At 43.8% G+C, this 24,038-nt stretch overlaps 1 protein-coding gene across 1 annotated transcript; it reads right to left on the reverse strand.

The window, feature by feature from the left end:
- Window positions 1–9,751: 9,751 nt before the first annotated feature.
- On the reverse strand, window positions 9,752–11,943 carry LOC136393670 (C-C motif chemokine 3-like). The gene is made up of 3 exons (XM_066366297.1): window positions 11,807–11,943; window positions 10,812–10,926; window positions 9,752–10,069 (listed from the first exon to the last, which is right to left on the reverse strand). The coding sequence occupies exons 1-3, from the start codon at window positions 11,874–11,876 to the stop codon at window positions 9,961–9,963; spliced, it is 294 nt and encodes a 97-aa protein (XP_066222394.1). The 5' UTR covers window positions 11,877–11,943; the 3' UTR covers window positions 9,752–9,960.
- Between the last annotated feature and the right edge of the window lie 12,095 nt (window positions 11,944–24,038).

Below are 24,038 nucleotides of genomic sequence, written 5' to 3' on the forward strand. Positions count from 1 at the left end.
TTCTTTATCCACTGCGCCACCACAGGTCAGGCATATGTATGTTCTTCCATAGCTTTTTTCTCTCTTAACGTTATGCTTCTGGGATTCACCCATGTTACTGTGTGAGGCTGTAGCATGCTTGCGCTCTCTCCGGCTGATATTTCACTGTATGAATACACCACAATTTATTTTTCATTTGTCTCCTTTTAGGCTTGCTAATGCCAGCAGGGCTGCTATGAGCATGCTCGCGCACTGTTCCTGGTGTACACGTGCAGCGGTATCTGCAGGATGTACCTAGGAGTGGCAGTGCTTTGGCTATGCTCACCTTTACAGAAGACTGCAATCGTTTTCAAAGCGACAGGACCAATTCACCTTCCCAGTGGTAGAGTGTGGTATCAGTTCCACACCCTCTCTAATATTAACACTTCTCAAGCCTGACCAAGTGGTGGCGCAGTGAATAGAGCATCGGACTGGGACGCGGAGGACCCAGGTTCGAAACCCCAATGTCGCCAGCTTGAGTGCAGGGTCACCGGTTTGAGTGTGGGATCATAGACATGACCCCATGGTCGCTGGCTTGAGCCCAAAGGTCCCTGGCTTGAAGCCCAAGGTCACTGGCTTGAGCCAGGGGTCACTTGCTCTGCTGTAGCCCCCTGGTCAAGGCACATATGAGAAAGCAATCAATGAACAACTAAGGTGCTGCAATGAAGAATTGATGCTTCTCATCTCTCTCCCTTCCTGTCTGTCTCTATATGTCCCTCTCTCTGACTCCCTGTCTCTGTCAAATACACACACACACACAAAACACCCAACAAAAACCACTTCTCAAATTTAGTATTTAATTAGGTTTGGAGGGAGCAGTCCAGGACAGAAGCAGGGAGGGAAGAAGAAGGAAAACTATTCTTTCCAAGCCCAGAACCCAGAACTGGGTACTCATAGTAAACATACTGCTGGTTTGATGAATTGCTTCGTGTCTGCCCATACCCAGCTCACTGCAGCCACTGAAATCCCCTGTGTGATTGGAGAGAAAAGCGTGAAGGGAAGTAATAAGGGGCCATGAGATCTCCCAGAACATTTAGTCAGTAACATAATTCAAAACCGAAAAGAAATTAGAACCATAAAATAACATCCATAAATTTAAAATCAATGTAAACAGCCCTCAAGAGTGTCTGGAAGGGGCTTCTGTAGTCACATAGCCTGTCAGGCTCAGACCCCTGGGCTGTCTCTGTTCACATCTCTAGTGCTTGCTTTGTAGGGTCCAGACCCTTTAAGGGTCTAATTCCAATTGTTTATGTATTTCAGGACCTACACCTTGCTGAGATTGACACTGACCTTTCTGGTCTCTTATATGAAGGAAGCAATGGTGAGAGGGAGAAGCATATAAAAAAAGGAACAATTTAGCAGCAAAATGCCTGTGGAATTCTCTCTCTCTCTCTTTCTTTCTGATTTGGGGATCTCAGAGACAGTCGATATTTAAAACCACAAATATTGTCCCAATTCCAAGGTCCCTAGACTTTTTTTTATTGCTCATGGGGACCAACTTCCTCCTGCTATTCCTTCCTTTGCATGGAGGGAGCTCTTCCTCAGCTCTCCGCTGACCCTGAGACTATGCAGAAACTCCCCAGGGGCCACTGATACCCTGCACAGCTGATGGGGTCCCAAGAGGCTGGGTCTTCCCAGGATGGTACTTCATCCACCTGCCTGTGCCTTGAGACTTGTGGGCTGCACTCCACTTAATGTCCTGCACGTTCCCCCTCACCCCAGTGATGGGCAGGAGGACTCACCCTGACATGGCACCTAGATGGAAGCATCAGCTGCTAGTCTCTAATGGGAAAGTTGTGAGGACTTGATGAGAAGTGTATGAGAAGCCGCAAGAGTTTATCAATTTTTATTAATCTTTCCAAATGATCAGTTTTTTACTTTCCTCATCTCTCTCTCTCTCTCTCTCTCTCTCTCTTTGTGTGTGCATGTGTGTAATTTCTTAGCAATCTTATTATTTTCTTTCCTTCTAGTTACTTTGGGTTTAATTTGCTTAATTTTTTCCTTGCTTCTTAAGGTAGACCTTTATTCATTTGTTTCACACCTTTCTTTTTTTCTAACAGAAACATTTAAAGCTATAAATTCTCTTCTAGGTTCTGCCTTAACTTTATAAATCCATTCTCAAATATGATGTGTTTTCATTATCATTCAGTTTAAAATTTCCCTTGAAATTTTATATTTTTCCTGTGAGTAATTTAGAATTATAGTCTTCATTTCCAACTATTTGGGAGTTTTTAGGTATCTTATTGTTGTTGGGGTGTGTGTGTGTGTGTGTGTGTGTGTGTGACACAGAGAGAGAAACAGAGAGAGGGACAGATAGGGACAGACAGACAGGAAGGGAGAGAGATGAGAAGCATCAATTCTTCATTGAGGATCCTTAGTCATTCATTGATTGCTTTCTCATATGTGTCTTGACTGGGTGGGGGGCTACAGCAGAGCAAGTGCCCCCTTGCTCAAGCCAGCGACTTTTGGGCTCAAGCCAGCGACCATGAGGTCATGTCTATGATCCCATGCTCAAGCCAGTGACCTCACGCTCAAGCTGGTGAGCCTGCACTCAAGCGGTGGCGTCATAGTTTCGAACCTGGGTTCTCTGCATCCCAGTCCAATCCTCTATCCATTGCACTACCGCCTGGTCGGGCTAGGTATCTTATTGTTATTGATTTCTAATTGAATGCCATTATAGTCAGAGAATATATTCTGTGTTATTTTAATTTTGGGATATTTATGGAGACTTGCTTCCTGACCAGCATATAGTGTGTCTTGGTGACTGTTTCAGGCACATGTGAAAAGAATATGTATTCTGCATATGCATTTTCAACAGTTGATTATATGCTTACCTGTTATTTCTTTTTATCTTGCTTGGGGTTCCTGTGCTTTGTGGATCTATAGTTTTATGTCTTTCATCCATTATGTCTTCAAATGTGTTTCCCCCCTCTATTTTTGGTACTCCAAGTACATGTATGTTACTTTTTTTGTTAGTTTCCCACATATCATGGATGTACTCTTTTCCTTTTTAGAGAGAGAGAGAGACAGGAAAGGAGGAGGGGGGGAGAGAGATGAGAAGCATCATCCCATAGTTGTGTTCACTTTAGTTGTTTATTGATACGTGCTTTGATGGGAGGAGGGGGTTCAAGCTGAGCCAGTGACCCCTTGCTCAAGCCAGCTACCTTGGTCTTAAGCTAGAGACTCTTGGGCTCAATCCAGCAACCTTTGGCCTCAAACCACTGACCTTAGGATCATATCAATGATTCTGCACTCAAGCTGGTGACCCAGTGCTCAAGACAACAAGCCTGCACTCTAGCTGGTTACCTTGGATTTTGAACCAGGGACTTCCGCATCCTGGGTTGATGTTTTATCCATTGTGCCACCACTGATCAAAGCTGCTCTTTTAAAAAACAAAACAAAACAAAACTTTTTTTTACCTTTTATATTTTAGTTTAGATATTTTCTTTTGACTTTTCTTCAAGTCTACTGTTATTTTTTTTTCTCTGTTCTGTCTAGTATGCTGTTAGCTCAGGTAATGCAACCTTGATTTATAAAATCTTATTTTTCATTTCTCACATAGCTTTCAGTTTCTTTGGGAAAGTTTCAATGTCTCCAGTGAAATTCCCATCTCTTCATTCATGCTGATTACCTTTTCTACCAAATATTTAATCATTTTGATCATAGCTTTTAAAAAAGTCTCTAGTAATTTCAACACTTGGGACATCTTTAGTTCTGTTTCTATTGAATATTTCTTTCTTTTTTTTCAGAGACAGAGAGAGAGTCAGAGAGAGGGATAGCTAGGGACAGACAGACAGGAACAGAGAGAGATGAGAAGCATCAATCATCAGTTTTTTGTTGTGGCACTTTAGTTGTTCATTGATTGCTTTCTCATATATGCCTTGACTGTGGGGCTACAGCAGACCGAGTGACTACTTGCTCAAGCCAGCAACCTTGGGTCCAAGCTGGTGAGCTTTGTTCAAACCAGATGAGCCTGTGCTCAAGCTGACGACCTCGGGGTCTGGAACCTGGGTCTTCCACATTCCAGTCCAAAGCTCTATCCACTGCGCCACCGCCTGGTCAGGCTGAATATTTATTTTTTTAATCCCAGGTCACATTTCTTGTGTCTTTGTATGTCTACTAATTTCTTGTGTTGGGTATTTTGTATAGAAGAACAGTAGGGACTAAAGCAATTCTCCCAGGATAGGCAGGCCTCTTCTCCCATGCTGCTACAGTATAAGGCTGATTCAACCTGATCAGTAGTTGGGCTAGATCTGAGTTTTGTTATGGTTTTTGTTTGACTTAGTTTGTACTGGCTTTAGAGATTCTGAGGGGGAAGATGAGGACTTTCCCTTCAGCGGAGTCTGGGATCTGGGCTTTGGCAGATTCTCAAGATCTCTTTGGGCTGCCAGCTTTCTGAATGTCAGCAGATCTTTTCATTTATATCCTATTTGCTCATCTGAGTTACTGGTAGTTTCTCTTTACAGTACTGCTCCCAGCTTTCTTCAGGTCAGGAGAGTTCTTTTTTGCTTATTTGCTCTAATCATAGATTTGGAAATGCAGCTGCCTTATGATTTGTGAAGGGGAAGAGTGTCCCAGATTCAGCTCCATGTTCCTGATATTCCTCCTCCCAGGCATCACTGATGTTGGCACTGACCAGCCCACCTCTTTTAGCTTAGGATCTGTGGAGATGGGCAGAAGGATTAAAAAGGACATAGTCAGCAGGGAAATTTCTGAGCCCACAGTGGCCCCTCCCTCTCTCCCTCCCTACTTCTTTCTGCCTTGACATGTGAGGGTCTGTCACTTTCTAAGAAATCAGCACCCAGTTTCCCTGGATATCTCATGGGGGTTCCCTCATACAACTTCCCTCCTGCTGTCACTTCCTCCCCTCTCTTCAGCACTTGGCCAGCTTCTACTGGCTTCTTGCTGGCCCTGTATTGGCTCAGAAGATATCTGAAAGTCTCTTCTGTACCTGTGATGGGTCCAGAGATCTGGGTATTCCCAGGATGTGCCCATGGATTGTCAACACCTTTTGGTTAACATAGGGGTTCAGAGTAGTATCTGCACGGTTAGTTCAATTTCTCCATTGGTGGGGGCATGTCTGAGGCAATTCTTTCCTTGGTTACTCAGGTTGTTGTGAAGTAATTATTTCCCTAGTTAGTGACCAGGAATTGGTATTGCCACAGACCTCTTTGCAAAGACAGCTCTATCTATGAGCAATAGTCTCACTGTTTCTCCCCCCTCACAGGGCAGAAAGTGCTGATGTTCCTTCACAAGTGCTCTGCCCATACAGATGTGCTGTAAATGATGATGTCAAATGCAGTTCAAGTCATAAGTAACCTCATCATATGGGCTGTTAGATCCACTTCTCAGATGGCTTCTTCAATCATATGTCTGTGGTCGAAGGTTGGCTCAGTTGATGTCACCTGGAGTGGGCTATGTGTGGGCCTTCAGGATGGCTGTATTGGGCTCAAAGGTGAGTGTTCCTAGTGAACAAGGTGGAAGCTGCATAACCTTTTGTGACCTATACACGGAAGTCACATCACATCCCTTCCACCGTAACTATCAATCAAAGCAGCCACAAGCCTGTCTAGATTCAAGGACAGGGGACCAAATTTCCACCTCTCCATTAGAAGCATGTTAAGGAAATTGTGACCATATTTTTTTGTTTCTTTTTTTGTTTGTTTGTTTTTGTGAGAAGAGAGGAGATAGTGAGGCAGACTCCCACGTGTGTCTCAACCGGGATCCACCTGACAACCTTGTCAAGGGCCAACACTTGAGCTATTTTAGTACCTGAAACCATCATATGCTGAGGGAGCTATCTTCAGTGCCTAGGGCCATTCTCAAACCAATGGAGCCACTGGCTGCCAGAGGGGAAGAGGAACAAAGGAGGAGAGGGAAGGGGAGAAGCAAATGGTCACTTCTGTGTGCCCTGACATGGAATAGAATCCCAGACATCCATATGCTGGGCTGACGCTCTATCCACTGAGCCACCAGCCATGGGCTGTGGCCATGTTTTAAAGTCAATATAGAATCATTTTATCTGCAAATGTCTGTATTAGTTTCTTGTTGCTGCTGTAACAAACCACCACAAATTTAGTGTCTTAAAACAATATAAATTTATTCTCCTTTGCTTCTGGAGGCCAGAGGCTTAGATGTGTCTCACTGGGTCAGTACCGTAGTATCTGCAGAGATGTATTGTTTTGGAGGCTCTAAGGCAGAATCCATGTTCCGGTCCTTTTTTGGCTTCTAGAGGCTGCCCGCATTCCTTGGCTGCACTGACCTTGTAATTATATTGGACCCACTCTGATAATCCAGGATAATCTCTCCATCTCAAAGTCATATGACTGGCAGTCTTGATTTCTTTTTGCTTGCAACATAACATATTCACAGGTTACAGGGACTAGTGCATGGACCTCTTTGTCAGGGATGGTGGGGGAATTATTCTGCCTAGGGCAGTATTTCAGTCTATAGCTGAAAAATAAGGATTAAAAAGAAACACACAGTCACAACACCATTACTTGTTTTCCTACTGTATATTCTCTTCAGTTAAATGTCTGTTCAAAACTTTTGCTCTTTTTTTGAATTGGATTGTTGCTTTCACTGCTGAGTTTTGGAGTTCTTTATATAAATATTTCCAAACATAGGTCCTCTTTTAAATATGTGGTTCACAGATATTTTCTCCCTGTTGGTAGCATGTCTTTTCTAGACAGGATATTTTGAAGAGCTAAGCTTTTAAATTTGTATTAAATCCATTTTATCAATATTTTCTTACATGTATTATGCTTTGGGTGTTAAATCTGAGCACTCGAGGTCCTAAAGATTTTCTCTAATTTTTAAAAATATTTATTTATTGTTTTCAGCAAAAGAGAAAAAAAGAGAGAAAGGGAAAGAGAGAGGCGAGAGAGTGAGAAGCATCAACTCCTAGTTGTTTCATTTTATTTGTTCATTGATTGCTTCTAGTACATGCCGTGGTTTGAACCTGCGACCTCAGCATTCCAGGTCAATGCTCTATCCATTACACCGCCACAGTCAGGTTCCAGATGTTTTTCTAAAAACTTTATAGTTTTATGTTTTACATCGAAATTCCTGGTCCATTTTCAGTTAATTTTTGTGTAAGGTGTAATGTTAAAGTCAGGGTTCTTTTTTTTTTCTTTTGTCTATTTGTTTAAGATGTTCAATGGCTCCAGCATTATTGGTTAAAAAGACTATTCTTCCTATTTATTTCCTCCAAAACTGTTTGGTAGAATTTGCTTATGAAGCCAGCAAGGTATGAAGATTTTTTTGTGTGGGAGTAAAGGGACGACATCCAAAGGAATAGCCACATTTAGCCTTGACTAGCTTGAACTAGGGGTGTACCTTGCGTTTAGATTTTGAGGGTGCTGAATCAATGAAACCAGAATTTAAGACAGGTTAAAAGGGAGCGCATTGACTTGAGGGTATTTCTTTTGGATGAAGGCTAGAACCTCCTGACAAGGATCCAGGGGTCAGTGAGAATTTGTCGTCAGGAAAGCAGAGAATGCCAGAGAAAGCAACAGTTCATGCTGAAGGAAGTTCAAAGACCTGAATTGCCATGACACATGGGGAGGAAGGGATGAAAAGGTTCATGGAAGTGGGCATGCTGGAGTGAATATACTGTGTGAGGCTGGGAGACGCCCAGATGATGTTTCCTGGGGAGGCCCAGAGAACACACTGTCCCCCAAAGCCATCAGGATTCATGGTAAGTGGGGCCCCAGCACCTGTAAAATGTTCAGTAGTCTCTCCTCTATGGACTAGGGCTGATAACAGTAGTGACTGACACAGAACTCCGCCCATTGATAGCAATGGGCATGAGGTTTTTTCCTTGAATCTTCAAAATCTTATTTTTCATCAGTTTTGTAAAAATTGTAGCCATTATCTATCTATCTCTTCAGCTACATCTGCTGTTGAATCCTCTCCTCTGATTTGGGTCAAATGAACTACATGATGGATACCCTACTCTATCCTCCATGTTCTCTTATTTTCTCTTTCCTATTTTCTATTCTTCTGTTTCCCTTTGCTTCATTTTGATAGGATTTAACTTTTATTTTTAATTTTCAATTTAATTAAAAATTTTTTTTTTTATTAAATGAGAGGCAAGGAAGCAGACAGACTGATTCCCACATAGGCTCTGACCAGGATTCACCTGGCAAGCTTTCTATAGGGCAATGCTCTGCCTATCTGGGGCCACTGCACCATTGCTTGGAAACAGAGCTATTTTAATGCCTGAGGTGAGGCCATGGAGCCAACCTCAGTACCCGGGGCCAACATGCTTGAACCTTTTGAGCCATGGCTACCAGAGGTGAAGAGAGAGAGAGAGAGAGAGAAGGAAGAGGAGTGAAGAAGTAGAGGGTCGCTTTTCCTGTGTGCCTTGGCTGAGAATTGAACCTGGGACTTTCATGCACCAGGCCAATGATCTACCTCTTAGCCGCTGGCCAGGGCCTGATAGGACTGAACTTTAGTAACATTTCTTCAGTTATGTTGGATATACTATGAATTTTTATTTCAGTATTTACATTTTACAATTCTGGGATTTATTGTTGACTTTACAAATCTGTCAATATACTCATTATAGTTTTCAGTTCCAGTCCAAAAAGTTCAAGCTTCTTTTGTCAGTATTTGTTTCATTAGCATCTGGGATCATGATAAAAACACATTACAGAGTTTGATATTTTCTAGACCATGCAGGTGTCTGAAGGTCTCTTCAAGGGCTGGTTCACTTCTAATTCACCTTTTCTCCTTAGCATCAGCCTGAATAGAGGATGATTAGTTGAGGTCCCCTTTTTTGGGCCACCCTGGATTTCCCATTTCCTTCCGGCCCATCGGGATTGTGAAAGGTTCAGCTCACCTTCTCAGCCAAATCCTCGGAATTGCAAACAGCCTCAGTCCTGAAGAGGCCTCCAGGGCCAGGCTCACATCTATGGATCCGTCCCCTCTGGGATCTTAAACCAATGATTCCATACTCTACTCTTGCCTTAGTGGGTTTTCCCTTATCAAGAATTCTGCATTCCTGGTAAATCTGTTTCAGGTGGAGCAGGGGCACATTGAGAGGCTATTTCCTAGTGGTTCATTAAGACTGTGGGACTTGCTCTGGGTTGTAGTTGTGACACCAACATTACTAGCTGTGTGACCTGGGGCATGTTTCTCAAGCTCACTGAAACTCTGTTTCCCTGAAGATCAAAGGGGGATAATCACAGTATATACAACACAAATGATGTTTGGAAGAGTAGACAATGCATGTAAATCTCTTAGTACAGGCTGTGGTTCATCTTAAATCCTCAAAAACTGTTAGTCTTCATTGTTAAGAGAGTTGAATTTATGCAAATGTATAAATATGTATGATAGGTGCCTTGCTTTGGTGTTTATTTAAGTAGTGAATTTCCCCGGTGCAAATAAATCCGCATTTGTTTTTAATACTTTGCTTCTTTTTCAGCCTAAGGGCAAAGCTTCACCAGCATAAAGACTGAGGTCCTTGGAACAACACTCACTTCCTTCCTCTCGTCCTCCTGTCTTACTTGGATGCCCCTAGTCATTCCATCTCATTCCTTCCAACCACTGAAACTGAGGTATCAGGAAAAACAACAAAGCACAAAAGAACAAAAGAATAACCAGAAGTCCAAAATTTACTTAAGTAAACAAAAATAATCTTTATTACTCTGGCAATCTGAACAGAGTACAAGGCTCAGACAGACTCAGCAAGCCTGTGCTGATAGGTTTGGTCCAAAGTCTCCCAGAGAGAGGAACACAGTCATTCACCATCACTCTGAACGTGATGAGAGGTGATGATATAATTTCTCAGAGAGAGCAGCAAGTGAATAAAATAATTTCCAATATTTAAATGCCTTAATAAATAAAGGAGGTTTTCATGATGTGGTTAGTGGAATGGGGAAGGACTCAGGATAGGAAACTTCTGGGGTTGCAGGGACATTATTCTTGTTCGTGTCCCTACTGTCCACCGGAAAAATCACTGTTCCTCTCCTGGCTGTTGATGTACTCCTGAACCCAGGTCTCGTTAGGATTGACACAGACTTCCCGGTCCTGTTTGGTGAGAAAGCTGTAGAAAGGATAGAAGTATTATATAGAGCAGTGGTCCCCAACCTTTTTTGGGCCACGGACTGGTTTAATGTCAGAAAATATTCTCACAGACCGGCCTTTAGGGTGGGAAGGATAAATGTATCATGTAACCGAGACAAGCATCAAGAGTGAGTCTTAGACGGATGTAACAGGGAATCTGGTCATTTTTTAAAAAATAAAACATCGTTCAGACTTAAATATAAATAAAATGGAAATAATGTAAGTTATTTATTCTTTCTCTGCGGACTGGTACCAAATGGCCCACGGACCGGTACCGGTCTGCGGCCCGGGGGTTGGGACCACTGATATAGAGGATGAGTAAGGACATGCTTGACCACCTATGGCCCCTTCACCTTCAGCCCTGTGGGCAGCTCAGGGCTAGTCCTCCGTATCAAGGAGTCATTCCCCAAACCTCACACACTTTCAGTCCTTCTGTGCACTATTTATGGAGATAACCGAAGGCCACCTCCCTTCTGCTGTCTCTTTCCCTCTTTCTCCCTTGTACTCCTGGTCACACCTTCTCCAGCTCCCTCCTGGCCCCATTTCACATTAGAAACCAGCCCCAGTGGTCTGTTTCTTTGTCCTGCGTGCACAAAAGGACCGGAAGCTGGGCTTTCTCAGAATGGCTCCTTATCCACCAGGTGGTGCTCTTGTGAACTCTCCCCACTCAGACTCCTGTGTCCTGTGTTTCATCAGAGATGGGCAAGGGGACTGACACTTACATAACACCAGGGTAGCGGCAGTCGCCACTGGTCTCATAATAGTCAATCACTTTACTGAGGATGTTCGGGCTGGTGTGGTAGGAGTCGCAGCATTTGGATGCAGGATGAGTCCTGGCTGTAGGGAAACAGGACACCAGGATTGCTCAGGAGCACAGACAAGCCCGACAGCATCGGGAAGACGTACAAGCGACAGTGTTGCTCAGCAATGAGGCTTGGGGGAAAGAAAACTGGAAATAATTTGGCTCTTTTGTTTGTTTCTCTAGTCTGGTCACGGGTTTTGTCTCTTTATGTTACTCTGTGTCTTACTCTACAGAGAACCAAACTCCAGACAGTCTATTCTCTTCTCCTAAATCTCTTTGGGAAAAATTATTTTGTAATCCATTAAATCATAAGATAGCTAAGTGAGAGTAGGGAGGATCTTACAAATTCTGAAATAGCGAAGGAGATTCTAAAACTTGCCAGCAGCAATAGGATTTAAATAGACACAGAGTTTACCTCATCCTAATAACCCAATAAGTAAAGCCATAATAACCTCATCCAAAAAGTATAAAACCTGTCCTCACTGCCATCCTGCGGCCCAGATCAACAGACACATTTTGACCTCTTTTGCAGAAACAACAGTGTTATTTTAAAATGTCGTTTTAGGCTCTTGAACTTCCCATGGGGTTCTTAGGCTCGAGCAATTGTCCTGCCTCTGGCCAGAGTGTGGGGACAAACTGCTGTTAAAGGAAAGTGGATAAAGTCCCTGACCAGATTGCTCAGTAGATAGATGTCATCCTGGGGCACTGAGGTCGCAGGTTCCATCCAAGGTCAGGGTACGTTGAGAAACTCTCGATGAGGACACACTAGAGATCAACTAAGTGAAATAACAAGTTGATGCTTCCCTTTCTCCCTCCCTCCCCCCTTTCTTTCTCTCTCTGTCTTTCTCTCTCCACCACCCTCAAATCAATGGAAAATTAAAAAGAAACACAAGGGAGAGTGGACAACACACTCACGTGAGAACGAGCGTTCACAGACAGCCACGTTGCAGAGGAGGAGCAGGACGGTAACTCCAAGGACCTTCATGGTGCTGGGCAGGCAGAGGAGTGTGAGCAGAACTGAGACGGGGCTGTGGAAGTCACGACTGCTGGCCTCCTTGTGGGATCTGCACTGTCTTTCCTCCTTTTATGGGCAGCCCAGGACAGTGGGAACATAGAAATGGATGTGCCTAAGCAAGAAACTTTATGTACAATGATGTCATTTGAATTGTACAACCTAGGCTAGCCTGTGGGTACTACACAGAATGTATTAAGTTGCTACTTTGGGGCGCTTATGAGGAAGTTGTCTCTCCACATGGGTAACCAGGAATTGGCATCGCCCAGGATTCATGCTTAGCTGTTTCCTCTTTACATGACAGCTATCTCTCTGACGTGAGGGGTCTCCGCCGCCTGTCATAGAGCAGAGTGCTCTGATGGACTGCTACAATTGTTCTGACTATATGAATGTGACATGTATAATAATGCCACTGGGTCTTAAGCAGTATGAGCCAAGGAAGCCACACTGTAGGTGAAACCTATGGAACTGGAAGGCCTGGAGGGGCAGGATTGGTAAAAGTGAGGATGAGTCTTCCAGTGTTCGGTCTGTTTATTAAATATTCACCATAGACTTACAGTGTCCTGAAAAAACACTGGATGTGGTTAGCAGTCTTTAAATTGCCTGTATTCTCTGAACCTGAATCATACTTCTCATAATCTGTCCTATGGAAGTGACCTCACAAATGAGGAACACTTTAGAAACACTGTTTTCAGGTGCAGCTTATATATGCTCAAGTAATTGACAGTAACCACACTCCACAGGGTTAGAATGATAAATAAACCCACTGATGGACCTCTAGGCAGCATCTTAGATGAATAGAGTGACATGAAAATACTTGATTTTACATATTAAAAATTAACAAGCAAGATGCAAAATTGCATATGTGATTTTATTGCAAAAAACCTGGGAAGAGAAAAAACCCAGCCGAAATAATGGCTCCCATCTCCCCGAAACTGCTCCTCACTCCGTGTCCCATGGGTGGCCTCCCCTCCCCCAACACACTTCTCTCCAGGAAGGTGGAAAGATGCTGACATTACACCAGGGTGACAAACACTGGCTCTTAGTATCACTGTGATCATCAACAAATATGTGACGGATCTCATGAACAGATCTCTCAAGTCAGCAAAGCACTGGGGTGTCTTCCCAACCGTGAGGAGGTGGTGATAAAGAGCCTGAGAAAAGCCAAGTTAGCATCTCCCACCATGTTAGTGGACCAGCAAAAAGTTGATGGCCGTGTCACTGCTCAGGGCTGCCTAGTAGGGCACAAAGGGAACCAAGAAAGCCAAGAAGTTCTTCTTGATCTCAAACTTTTGTATTGAATCTCTGCCTCTGTCTTGTACCCTCTTCCAGGGATATAATTTATGGAACAGTTGAACCCTTGTCCTATCCTTTTTGGGGGAACTTCATCTGGTCCACAGATGGCTCCGTGAATCACTGAGAAGGAGGATCTCCTTGGGAGAACTGATGGGAGTCTTCCATGTGACGCATCTGAGGACCCAGCTGGACCTGGTGTTTGCATCTTGTTAATGACTGAGTTAGGCCTCAGTTTACCAACTGAAAATGGGTCCTAGCCCTCCTCTGCCTTTCAGATCCAGAGACTAGATCAAACAACTAGGGAGACAGACCAGAACATTTTGAAACCTTCTGTGAAGTTCTCTACTTTTACCTAGGAAATCTCAAGTCATACGACTTGCATGATATGGTTTAGAATGCCCAGGGCGTTGAGACGCAACTCTAAAAGGACAAAAGGCTGAAGGTGTAAGGCAGTGGTTCTCAAAGTGTGCGCCAGGGCGCACTGCCGCACCCTAGAAGATTTCCAGGTGCGCCCTATGGTATTCCAGAGAAATATGTGCCTGTTGGGACCAAAAAACCAACAGGGTTTTTGGAGTTTAGATTTTGGGGGGACAGAGGTGTGGGGAATTGTCTGTAAACTGACAGTCTGCCCAACCTCCCACCTCACTTGCCTGATCAGGTTGCAAAAGGCTGTTAAGCTGTGGTGCTGGATTGTTTACACTACCCCCCATGTTCCCTGGAAAGACTGGAGGCAAGTTTCGTCTATCCCTGGTTTGATGTAAATTTAAGATGTATGTGGGAGATTTCTGCACTCAACATAAGTAAGAGTAAAAAGAGAGGAATTTTTCAATGTATTGACGAGGAAATGAATGTTTTCCTTTCTAATATATGCCCAAACATTGAAGAAATCGCTAGGACACATCAGGTCATGTTTTTCATTAACAGAAAAATAAAAAAACTTAACATATACGTGGCGGGACCTGACAAATTTACTAAATCTTACTAAGTGTGTGTGTGTGTGTGTGTGTGTGTGTGTGTGTGTGTGTGTGTATAACATTTTGGGGTTTTTATTTATTTTTATTTTTTTGTATATTTTTTCTGAAGCTGGAAACGGGGAGAGACAGTCAGACAGACTTCCACATGCGCCCGACCGGGATCCACCAGGCATGCCCACCAGGGGTGACGCTCTGCCCACCAGGAGGCAATGCTCTGCCCCTCCGGGGCATCGCTCTGTTGTGACCAGAGCCACTCTAGTGCCTGGGGCAGAGGCCAAGGAGCCATCCCCAGCGCCCGGGCCATCTTTGCTCCAATGGAGCCTCAGCTGCGGGAGGGGAAGAGAGAGACTGAGAGGAAGGAGAGGGGGAGGGGTGGAGAAGCAGATGGATGCTTCTCCTGTGTGCCCTGGCTGGGAATCGAACCTGGGACTTCTGCACGCCAGGCCGACACTCTACCACTGAGCCAACTGGCCAGGGCCTGTTTTTTTAATTTTTTAACACCTCTTTTTTATGAATTCTAAAAAGCATAACAAAAAACATAACAAAAATGTTTTTTAATGAGAATAAATTTAATTTTGTTGTATTTATTTTGTTTATTACCATGCTTGAGCTTTATATTTTTTTCTTTACTATTTGACTTAATTATTATGACATGTTTCTCAGAAATTTGTATACAGTGTGCCTATAATTACTTGTAGGACTTTAAATGCACCCAACTTCAAAAAGTTTGAGAACCACCAGTATACGGAATCTTGTGGTACAGACAAGACCTGTGAGCTGAGGGTCGTGATGAGATGTCCACAAAGGCAGTCATACAAACATCAACGATGTTGGGCAGGAAGGGGTGTGGGGAGAGCCAAGATGGGACTGGGCACTCGCTGCTGCCACATCCACCGGTGTCCAGTTCAGGATTCTGTCTTTTTCCGGGCACTCTCAATCATGAGTTCCTGGAAGGTGGTGATGGCCAGAGGGGTCGTTGTTGCATGGTGTCATGTCCCGAGTTGCACGTACTGGGATACCTGGGTTACACGGAGGTTCAGGGTATACAAGAATTGCTCAACTGCTCACATGGCTGATTGTGTGGAAAAGATTTTTACAGTGAGAGGGGATGGGATGATGTTAGTGTCAGCACTGTAATTTGCTGGAGAGATCTACAGATTAAAGATTCCTTCCACAGGGCTGATTTGACACATGCCACAGCTCTTCTGACCACGTAGGGTAAAATCTATGGTGATGTCACAGCATTCTGGGCTCACAAATCACACTTAAACCAAACTCTGGGTGAAAAGGACCATAATATGTTGACTATAGTGCTTCTAAGGAAATGATTAACCAGTGAGGGGAAAGCCAGGAATTGTCATCAGGGTACCAAGCTTAGCTGCTTTCTTCTACCATGAACAGATCTCTCAATGAACGGCATCATTCTCTTCTCCCTTTCCCAGAGCCCAGACGTCTAACGTTCCTCACAGGTGTGACATGAATAATGACATCACAGAGCCTTAAATAGCCTGAGCCATGTTTGATCCAGACCCAGTTAGGCCAAATGGAATTGGAGAAACTGGGCTACATGCATGACAGGTTTAATGAGGTCACCTTTCTCGTCTTCTTCTTTTTCAGGGGAGAGGAGGGGACACTGAGAGACAGACTCCTATGTACACACCAACCAGGATCCTCTGAGCAACTGCCATGTGGGGCCGAAGCTCTGCCCATGAGCTTCTAACTCATGCTTCTAACTGAGCTGCCGCCCATGTCTTCGAAACAATGGATCCATAGCTGCGGGCAGTGAAGAGAAAGTGAGAGAGGAGGGAGATGAGGATGAGGAGGTGTTGAGAATCACAAGGTCGCATCTCCTGTGTGCCCTAAGATTCAATCTCCAGACATCCACTCGCTGGTCTGACACTCTACCCCTGAGTCAACCGGCAAGGGCTGAGGTCAGCTTTTTAATCACCGTTTCTTTCATCTAGCATTTACAATTCCCTACAATATGCCATCCCTGGGCCTCACAATAGAGAGTAGAAGGGAACATGTGGTAGATATTGGTTGTCTTTATAGATTAGGAGCCTACATGTCCTTAGTTTTTGTCTCAGAAAGTCTACAGTTGGAAATGTACTATGGACATAACATCTTTTATGGAGAACGTTTTATGCATATAGGTGTTTGGTACAGTTTATTTATAACAATTAAAAATTGGAACCAGTCCAAATAAGTTACAATAATGCACGATACTATTAATGCACTAGGATGATGATTGAATAAATGAGGCCTCTCTTAAAACAACAGGAATGATTTGGAGAAGTCTTATAATGTCAAGTATAATTAAGAATGGAAAATTAAGCCTATATTGTGACTATAATAATGCCCCCTCCAACTAGCTGTACGTAAAAAGAAGAAAAAGAAAAGAAAAAAGCACTATCATAGCCTAGAAATAAAGTGCACTTGAAAGAAATAACCCTAAATGTTGTAGGGGTTAGGTTTGGATGGTAATGTTTCTTGCCTTCAAGGAAAGAAAGTTTACCCAGATTATGCCTCAGAGTTCATGGACAGCAATTAAGTCAGGGAGAATGCAGAGGGAACCCCCCACTTCTTACTTGCACCTGCCTTGCTGTCTACCTAGTTTCACAAACAAATGTTATTCTTTTCTGTGTTTTATATATTTTTGAAATGAGCTGTTGCTACTTCGGTGGGTAATCTACTGTTCATATTACAAATCATGCAAAAAACAATGTTGAATCTTGAAAACTACTAACATTGCTTTTTCTCTGGTCCTAAGAGATTCCCTGTGTGGCCTGTGGATGATATTTGGTGAAGATAGGGCCTGAGCCATTTTGGTCAGTATTTTGGAACCACGAGGTGACAATCCCAAAGAAGAAAAGTTAAGAGATTGATGAGGAAAGGGATGATATTATAGGAAGAGAGTCTTTGATGATGTCCTTGAACTCCCAGACAAAACACATGGTGACTTTCCAAATAAGAAAAAGTGTTCTAGGATTTTGAGGAATGAGGGCTTCCTTTCTAAATTTATTTCCTTTTTCAGTTTTTGTGTTAATTATTATTACAAAAGGTGTTTATAGCATAATTTCTTTATTTGTAGGCCATCTTTTAATTGTTACAGATGAGCTGTGACTAACACCACTATGCATATGACTTTTGTCATCTTTGTGTTTCTATCAACAGGACAAATCCCTGGGAGAGTGCTCTGCTTGTCAGAGTACAACATGTTAAAGCTCATCATTCCTGTGAGCCCCCAGTTAGCCCAGGAGCCCAGGGTTCAGCTGTTTTGTGTTGGTCTTAGCCTATCCACAGTGGTTCTAGTGTCTCCGTAGGAATGCCCGGAGGGACACTCACCTAGCCATGCTACTTGTGTTGCGTCCCCACCTGCATTTCCGATACTGGAGCCAATGTGTGGCTGGACCGCCATTTGTGGTTCTTCCTATGATAGCAGGATGCACCTCAGTGTTGTCCGTTATGGAGCTTTGAAAATGTGAGTTTAATGACTCCCAAGTTCTGGCGGGGATACAGCAAACCTAGGGCCACACAGCAAGGTCCTGACTAAAAGAGAGAGAGAAAGAGACACAGTGTGAGGAACTGGGGTTCAGCTGGTATTTAGGTCAAGGTGGGGAGGGGTGCCTAGAGTGTTCTGGATCCACTTTTGATCAGTGAATTTTGAACATAGGAGTGACAAGTAGAGTGTGGAAGAGAAATGCAGGGTCAATGAAGCAGTGATTATCCGGGCCATTCAGGGCTTTCTAAAACACAAATTCACAGGTGGGACAGCCTGGGTCTTTAGCCAGTTGTGTAGCTGGCAATGTGTTATTCAAGGTGGGTAACTTTGAAACAGATACCTCAGCAACGGAGAGCTTCAAGTCAGGCGCTTATATTAGAATCAAAAAAGCTGTCATCTGTTACGCCAACCCACACATGGGATTTGCAGTTAAAGATCAGAAGGTCAGTTTTTGGAGTTCAGTATAGTTTTCTTTTTTTTATTTCTTTTTTTTTTTTCATTTGTAATCTCAGTGTGTGTGTGTGTGTGTGTGTGTGTGTGTGTGTGTGTGTGTGTGGTTTTCTAAGGCATAGATAGCTTACAGAGGAAATTGACTATTTTTAAGTGCGTAGTGTGATGAGTTTTGACAAATGTACTTGATGGCTTTTGACAAATGTATAAAGAAATTTGTAAAAAGTCATATACCCATCACCACAGTCAGGATTAGAATGTTGTCATCACTCCAAAAAGGACCTCTGTACCCTTTTCTGTCATCACCCTCCCGCATCCCCAGTCGCTGGCACCCACTGCTCAGGTGTCTGTCCCTCAGGTCTCACCTGTTACTGTGTGAGCAGACAAATCACTGTGCAGCCTTTTCAGTTGGGACTCTTTTGCTTAATGTTATGCTCCTGAGATTTCTCTATATTGTTGCATATGTCCGTAGATGGCTTCTTTTTTTTTAATTTTAATAAATAAATTTTTATTAATTTTAATGGGTGACATCAATAAATCAGGGTACACATATTCAGAGAAAACATGTCCAGGTTATCTTGTCATTCAATTATGTTGCATATCCATCCCTCAAAGTCAGATTGTCCTCCATCACCTTCTATCTAGTTTTCTTTGTGCCCCTCCCCCTCCTCCTCCCTCTCTCTTTCCTTCCCTCTCCCCCCCATCCCCTGGTAACCACCACACTCTTGTCCATGACTCTTAGTCTCGTTTTTATGTCCCACCAATGTATGGAATCATGCAATTCTTGTTTTTTTCTGATTTACTTATTTCACTCCATATAATGTTATTAAGATCCCATCATTTTGTTGTAAATAATTCGATGTCATCATTTTTTATGTCTGAGTAGTATACCATAGTGTATATGTGTACACACTATGTCTTCTTTATCCAGCCTTCTTATTTTTTTGTAGTTTGCATACAACTAAGTTTATTTCCTTGCCACAAAAAAATTCACACTCATTGGAGGAATATAGCAGAATCCAGAATTTTTATAATGTAGCATTCACAATGTCCAGGGTACAATCTAATAGCACTTAATATACTAAGAAACAGTAAAATATATACCCCATTATCAAGAGAAAAGATCATCAATTGAGGCTTACCCAGAGATAACCCAGATGTTGAGCAAAGTTTTGTGTTTTTTTTTTGTATTTTTCTGAAGCTAGAAACGGGGAGAGATAGTGAGACAGACTCCCGCATGCGCCTGACCAGGATCCACCCGGCACGCCCACCAGGGGGCGATGCTCTGCCCCTCCGGGGTGTCGCTCTGCCGCAACCAGAGCCACTCTAGCGCCTGGGGCAGAGGCTAAGGAGGCATCCCCAGCGCCCGGGCCATCTTTGCTCCAGTGGAGCCTCGGCTGTGGGAGGGGAAGAGAGAGACAGAGAGGAAGGAGAGGGGGAGGGGTGGAGAAGCAGATGGGCGCTTCTCCTGTGTGCCCTGGCCAGGAATCGAACCCGAGACTTCTACATGCCAGGCCGATGCTCTACCACTGAGCCAACTGGCCAGGGCCCAAGCAGACAAAGTTTTTAAAGCAGTTATTATAACTATGCTCAATGACATAGAGAGAAAATATGCTTGTAATAAATTATCAGGAAATCTCAGCAGAGAAATGGAAACAATAAAAAGAACCAAATAAAAATCATGGAATTGAAAAACACAATATTTTAAGTAAATAAATTCAGTGATGGGCTTAGCAGCAAAATGGAAACAAAAGAGAGAAAAGTTTGTGAATTTGAAGATAGTCCAGTAATAATTATCCAATTGAAAGATGATTACTTCTACTTGGCAAAGTTTAACCTATGTTTATAGTCAACTAAAGCAGAAAAGGAAACCAAATGGTTGTGCCAGCTAAGTCACATTATGCTGCAAGAGGCTCTCAGAGTCAGTCCCTGCATATCCTGAAACACACCTTGTTCCAGTTACCACCCTATTGTCTCTCAGCTCCAATGCTTCTATACTCTGCTCTGTGATGCTGGGGTAGGTACTCTGCGAATTGTGTGTCCTTTCTGTTGGCTGATTTCTTATTAGGTTCTGCCTCTAGGGGGCACAAGAGGGAAATTGGAAGGATGGAGGAAGATTTCATTTCCATTTGCTCACCATTCCAGCATTTTCCCTGGCCCTTTCACTAGGCAGTTGCAATTCCTGGTCTTCAACTTCTTTCAACACTTCCCCTCACAGGCACCAGCACCAACTAGGTGGTGTCTCTTTCTTAGAGGACTGTTCTAGTTTTTGGGGGCCCCTCTTCTAAGCATTTAATTTCAGATAACCCCAAACTCTTTCCTTTGTTCTCCTAACCTTAGAGGTGATAGCTGCTTCCTGTACTTCTCTGTGTGACTTCAGTGTTTCTTTTGAAAATTTAAGCACTTTAATACTTGTTTGAAAATTTAAGCACTTTTTTAATTTTTATAAATAAATTTTTATTAATTTTAATGGGGTGACATCAATAAATCAGGGTACATATATTTAAAGAAAATATGTCCAGGTTATCTTGTCATTCAGTTATGTTGCATACCCATCACCCAAAGTCAGATTGTCCTCCGTCACCTTCTATCTAGTTTTCTTTGTGCCCTTCCCCCTCCCCTTCCCCTCTCCCCCCTTCCCTCCCAATACCCATAACCACCACACTCTTGTCCATGTCTCTCAGTCTCGTTTTTATGTCCCACCAATGTATGGAATCATGCAGTTCTTGTTTTTTTTCTGATTTACTTATTTAACTTTGTATAATGTTATCAAGATCCCACCATTTTGTTGTAAATGATCCGATGTCATCATTTCTTATGGCTGAGTAGTATACCATAGTGTATATGTGCCATGTCTTCTTTACCCAGTCTTCTATTTTTTTTTTTACAGTGATTAAAGCCTTTAAGCAAACTTTTGGCCAATACAGCAAGAATCCATAAAAGAGTAGTGTCCTTAACATGTTCACCAAGTCCAAGTTGGCACCAACACCATTCCAAATCCCTGCAAATGCAACCCAACCCCAGTTTAGTCCATTAGGAGCTGTCACAAGGAGCAGGAGTCCAGGAAAAGTCCACATGGCACTGGAATTGTTGTCCCAATTCTATACTTTGCAGCTCACATCCAAGTCCCAATGACCTCTGCTTCTAGCTGGTAATTATTCAGGTAGACTTGAAAAACCATCTGCAGCATGTGTGGATATGGAGCTTCTGTTCTCCTCTGCCTGGAGAGATGAGACCAGGTTGCTTATCCCTGGAGCTCTGCGACTGTGGCGTGGTAAAGAGAACCTTGGGATACACTAAGCTGGGTGGCAAAGGTAAATTTATAATAGAAGTTTTCAAAAGGGGGAAAAGAGAGCTCTAAATTAGGAGTAGGTCCCAGCCTGAAATATGAGTGGGGCATTGAGGTAAGAGGAATAAAGGAAACACTATATATTAAACAAAGCAGCAGAAACTAGGACTATCAACACCCACAACAGAGATCTTCGAAGGAAGAATAAAAAACCTGACTATTCAGGCAAGACATAGTTAAGTGGCTCTTGTGCAAGTGAGATCAGTTTACCTGCTTCTTGGAAGAAATACCCTAGGCTCGTCCACAGTGTCATAGATGGGGCCAACGGCCCTGGGCACCTTCAGCCTTCAGGGGAAAACCCCAGCATTCTGGGCAAGGTTATGTCATAGGTGGCTGGAACAGGGCTGGAAGAGACTGAACCCTCCCTTAGAGGAGCGAGGGGAAAGCCTACCTTCCAGTGTCCCTTTTTCCTCACAGCAAAGGCATGTAAGCCTGGCAGGCTTTAGCTCAATGACCTTCCTATTCACTATTGAAGCAGGACCCAGATGGAATCCTATGAGACCCCCTTGGGTCATTGGAGCTTTTAAGGGTGTATCCTAAAAGCTGGTAGTTCACCTGATCTCTATTGGGCTTTTTCTGCCTCTTGGTATCTTAAAAGCCATGCTCAGAAGATCTCGCTGAGGGGTTTGAGGATCCCCATCCGCCTATATAAATCTTTTCCATATATCTGGAGCTATTTCGAAAAAGACAAAACAGTGTTATTAGCTGGATCAAATAAAAGAAGGTAGAAGTTTGCAGGAGAAAAAGATTTGGTGTCTCCTGTTCTTCAGCATTCAAAAGAAATTTTAAAAATTTTAAGTAAAAAGCATGATATGGTAGACCTGTAGGAGTTTCAGGATATGACTCCCCCCTTTAAAATTTTTTTAAATTGACCTTAAGATATTTTCTGGGTACACTTTAATAATACCTTGACTTAAAAGATTGTAAGAAATACACATAATTCGAAAAGTTTGACAAAATACAGTAAATGCTTTTGCTCCATATGCAGGAACATTGTCAGTTTAACCAGTTTAGGAAATCCAATAATAGAAAAATGTATGCAGACAATGAGCTATAACATGCTTAGCAGCCTCTCCTGTTCTGACAGAGGTTACTATAAATCCGGAATAGGTATCCACTGTAATGTGGACATAGGACTGTTTGCCAAATGAAGATATGTGAGTAGATGACGTCAGAGTAATGGCGGGGTAGGAAGCGATTCCGATAAATCTCCCCCAAAACTCAACAAGATCTTCAACCAGAAACAGAAAAACCTATCCTTGGAGCCTCCAGATGCTTCGCAATAAACCCAAAGGTATGGTCGAGTGAAAAATTGGCTAAATATATAACCAAACCCCGAAGCAAATAGGGAGTAAGAAATGCTCCGCCTTCCTCACTAACCTAAACAGGGCGGCTTTCTCTGGTAACTGTGAATATAGAAACTGAGGCGGACAAAGGGGGTGAATAGATCCAGGCGGCGGCACAAACGGCCGAACCAGGCTGTGACACGGAGATCCAAGCCGAGAAAAAACTGATCCTGTGGCAACCCGGGCAATACAAGCTAACACTCGCGCCAAACCCAAACAAAGAAAGACAAGCGGGGCGGCCATTTTACCTGGTCTCCTGGTCGGCGCACAGTTAGTGGGCGAGAGATTTCTTCCTAGGCCCCGAGAGTGGGTGCCCGTGTTGCCCCACGGAGAGGCAGGGTCAGAGTCCTTTCTGTGGGCCGAGGGCAGAGTCTATGGGCAGCCCCAGCGCCCTGGGAAAGCCATGCATGGGAGGGAGTGAGAACTAATTCCAACGGTGGAGATTTTCCGTGCTGGAGGGGTTTCACTCAGAAGAAAACGCGGCCGGCCTCATATCCTGGTTTGCGCGCGCAGATAGTGAATGAGAGATTCCTCCGAGTGCCTTGGCAGTGCGCACCCGTGTTATCGCACAGAGGGGCAGAGTCAGGGGCCTTTGTGTGGGCCAAAGTGGAATCTCGGGCCGCCCCAGCGCCTTGCAAAAGCCACGCACGGGGACGGAGCGAGACTCAATTCCAACGCTGCAACTTGTCCCTGCGGTTGGGGGTTTCACTCAGAGCGTGAGACTGCTGGCCGGATATCCTGGTCTGCGCGCGCAGCCAGTGAGTGAGAGTTTCCTCCAAGCGCCCCGGAAGTGGGCGCCCGCCTGTGTTACCGGACAGAGTGGCAGACAGAGCCAGAGGTCTTTGAGTGGGCGGAAAGCCCGCCTGATTATGCTAGCAGCTCTGACTGACTGAGCCTTACCCAGAGCCCTGTGCTGAGTGGAAATAGAGTGCGGAGTTGCCAGCTCTTTGAGCCTCTTACTATCCAGGCAGAGGCAGCAGCAACCCCATAGCTGGATTATCAGGCTACTAATTGAGGAAGGAAATACTAGGAGAAAGGCTCCAGGAACACGGACTCTCTCACTGGCGGAGCCTATAAATGCTAATGAGCCTCGACTGCCAACGAGACTAAAGCACAATACATGACATTGCCATAGAGACTTATCAACTGCAAACCTCTACCTGAGCATGCCAAAGGGGCAGAACCCCGGGTACAGAGTCACCGACCAGGAAGAGGGAA

Source organism: Saccopteryx leptura, chromosome 2, assembly GCF_036850995.1.
Source record: "Saccopteryx leptura isolate mSacLep1 chromosome 2, mSacLep1_pri_phased_curated, whole genome shotgun sequence".
In the NCBI taxonomy this organism is placed as follows: domain Eukaryota; kingdom Metazoa; phylum Chordata; class Mammalia; order Chiroptera; family Emballonuridae; genus Saccopteryx; species Saccopteryx leptura.

Coding starts and splice junctions, on each gene's coding strand:
- LOC136393670 (XM_066366297.1), bottom strand. CDS start 11,876: ATGAAGGTCCTTGGAGTTACCGTCCTGCTCCTCCTCTGCAACGTGGCT. Junction 10,927..11,806: donor CTGTGAACGCTCGTTCTCAC/GTGAGTGTGTTG, acceptor GTTTCCCTACAG/CCAGGACTCATCCTGCATCC. Junction 10,070..10,811: donor TGCCGCTACCCTGGTGTTAT/GTAAGTGTCAGT, acceptor TCCTTTCTACAG/CTTTCTCACCAAACAGGACC.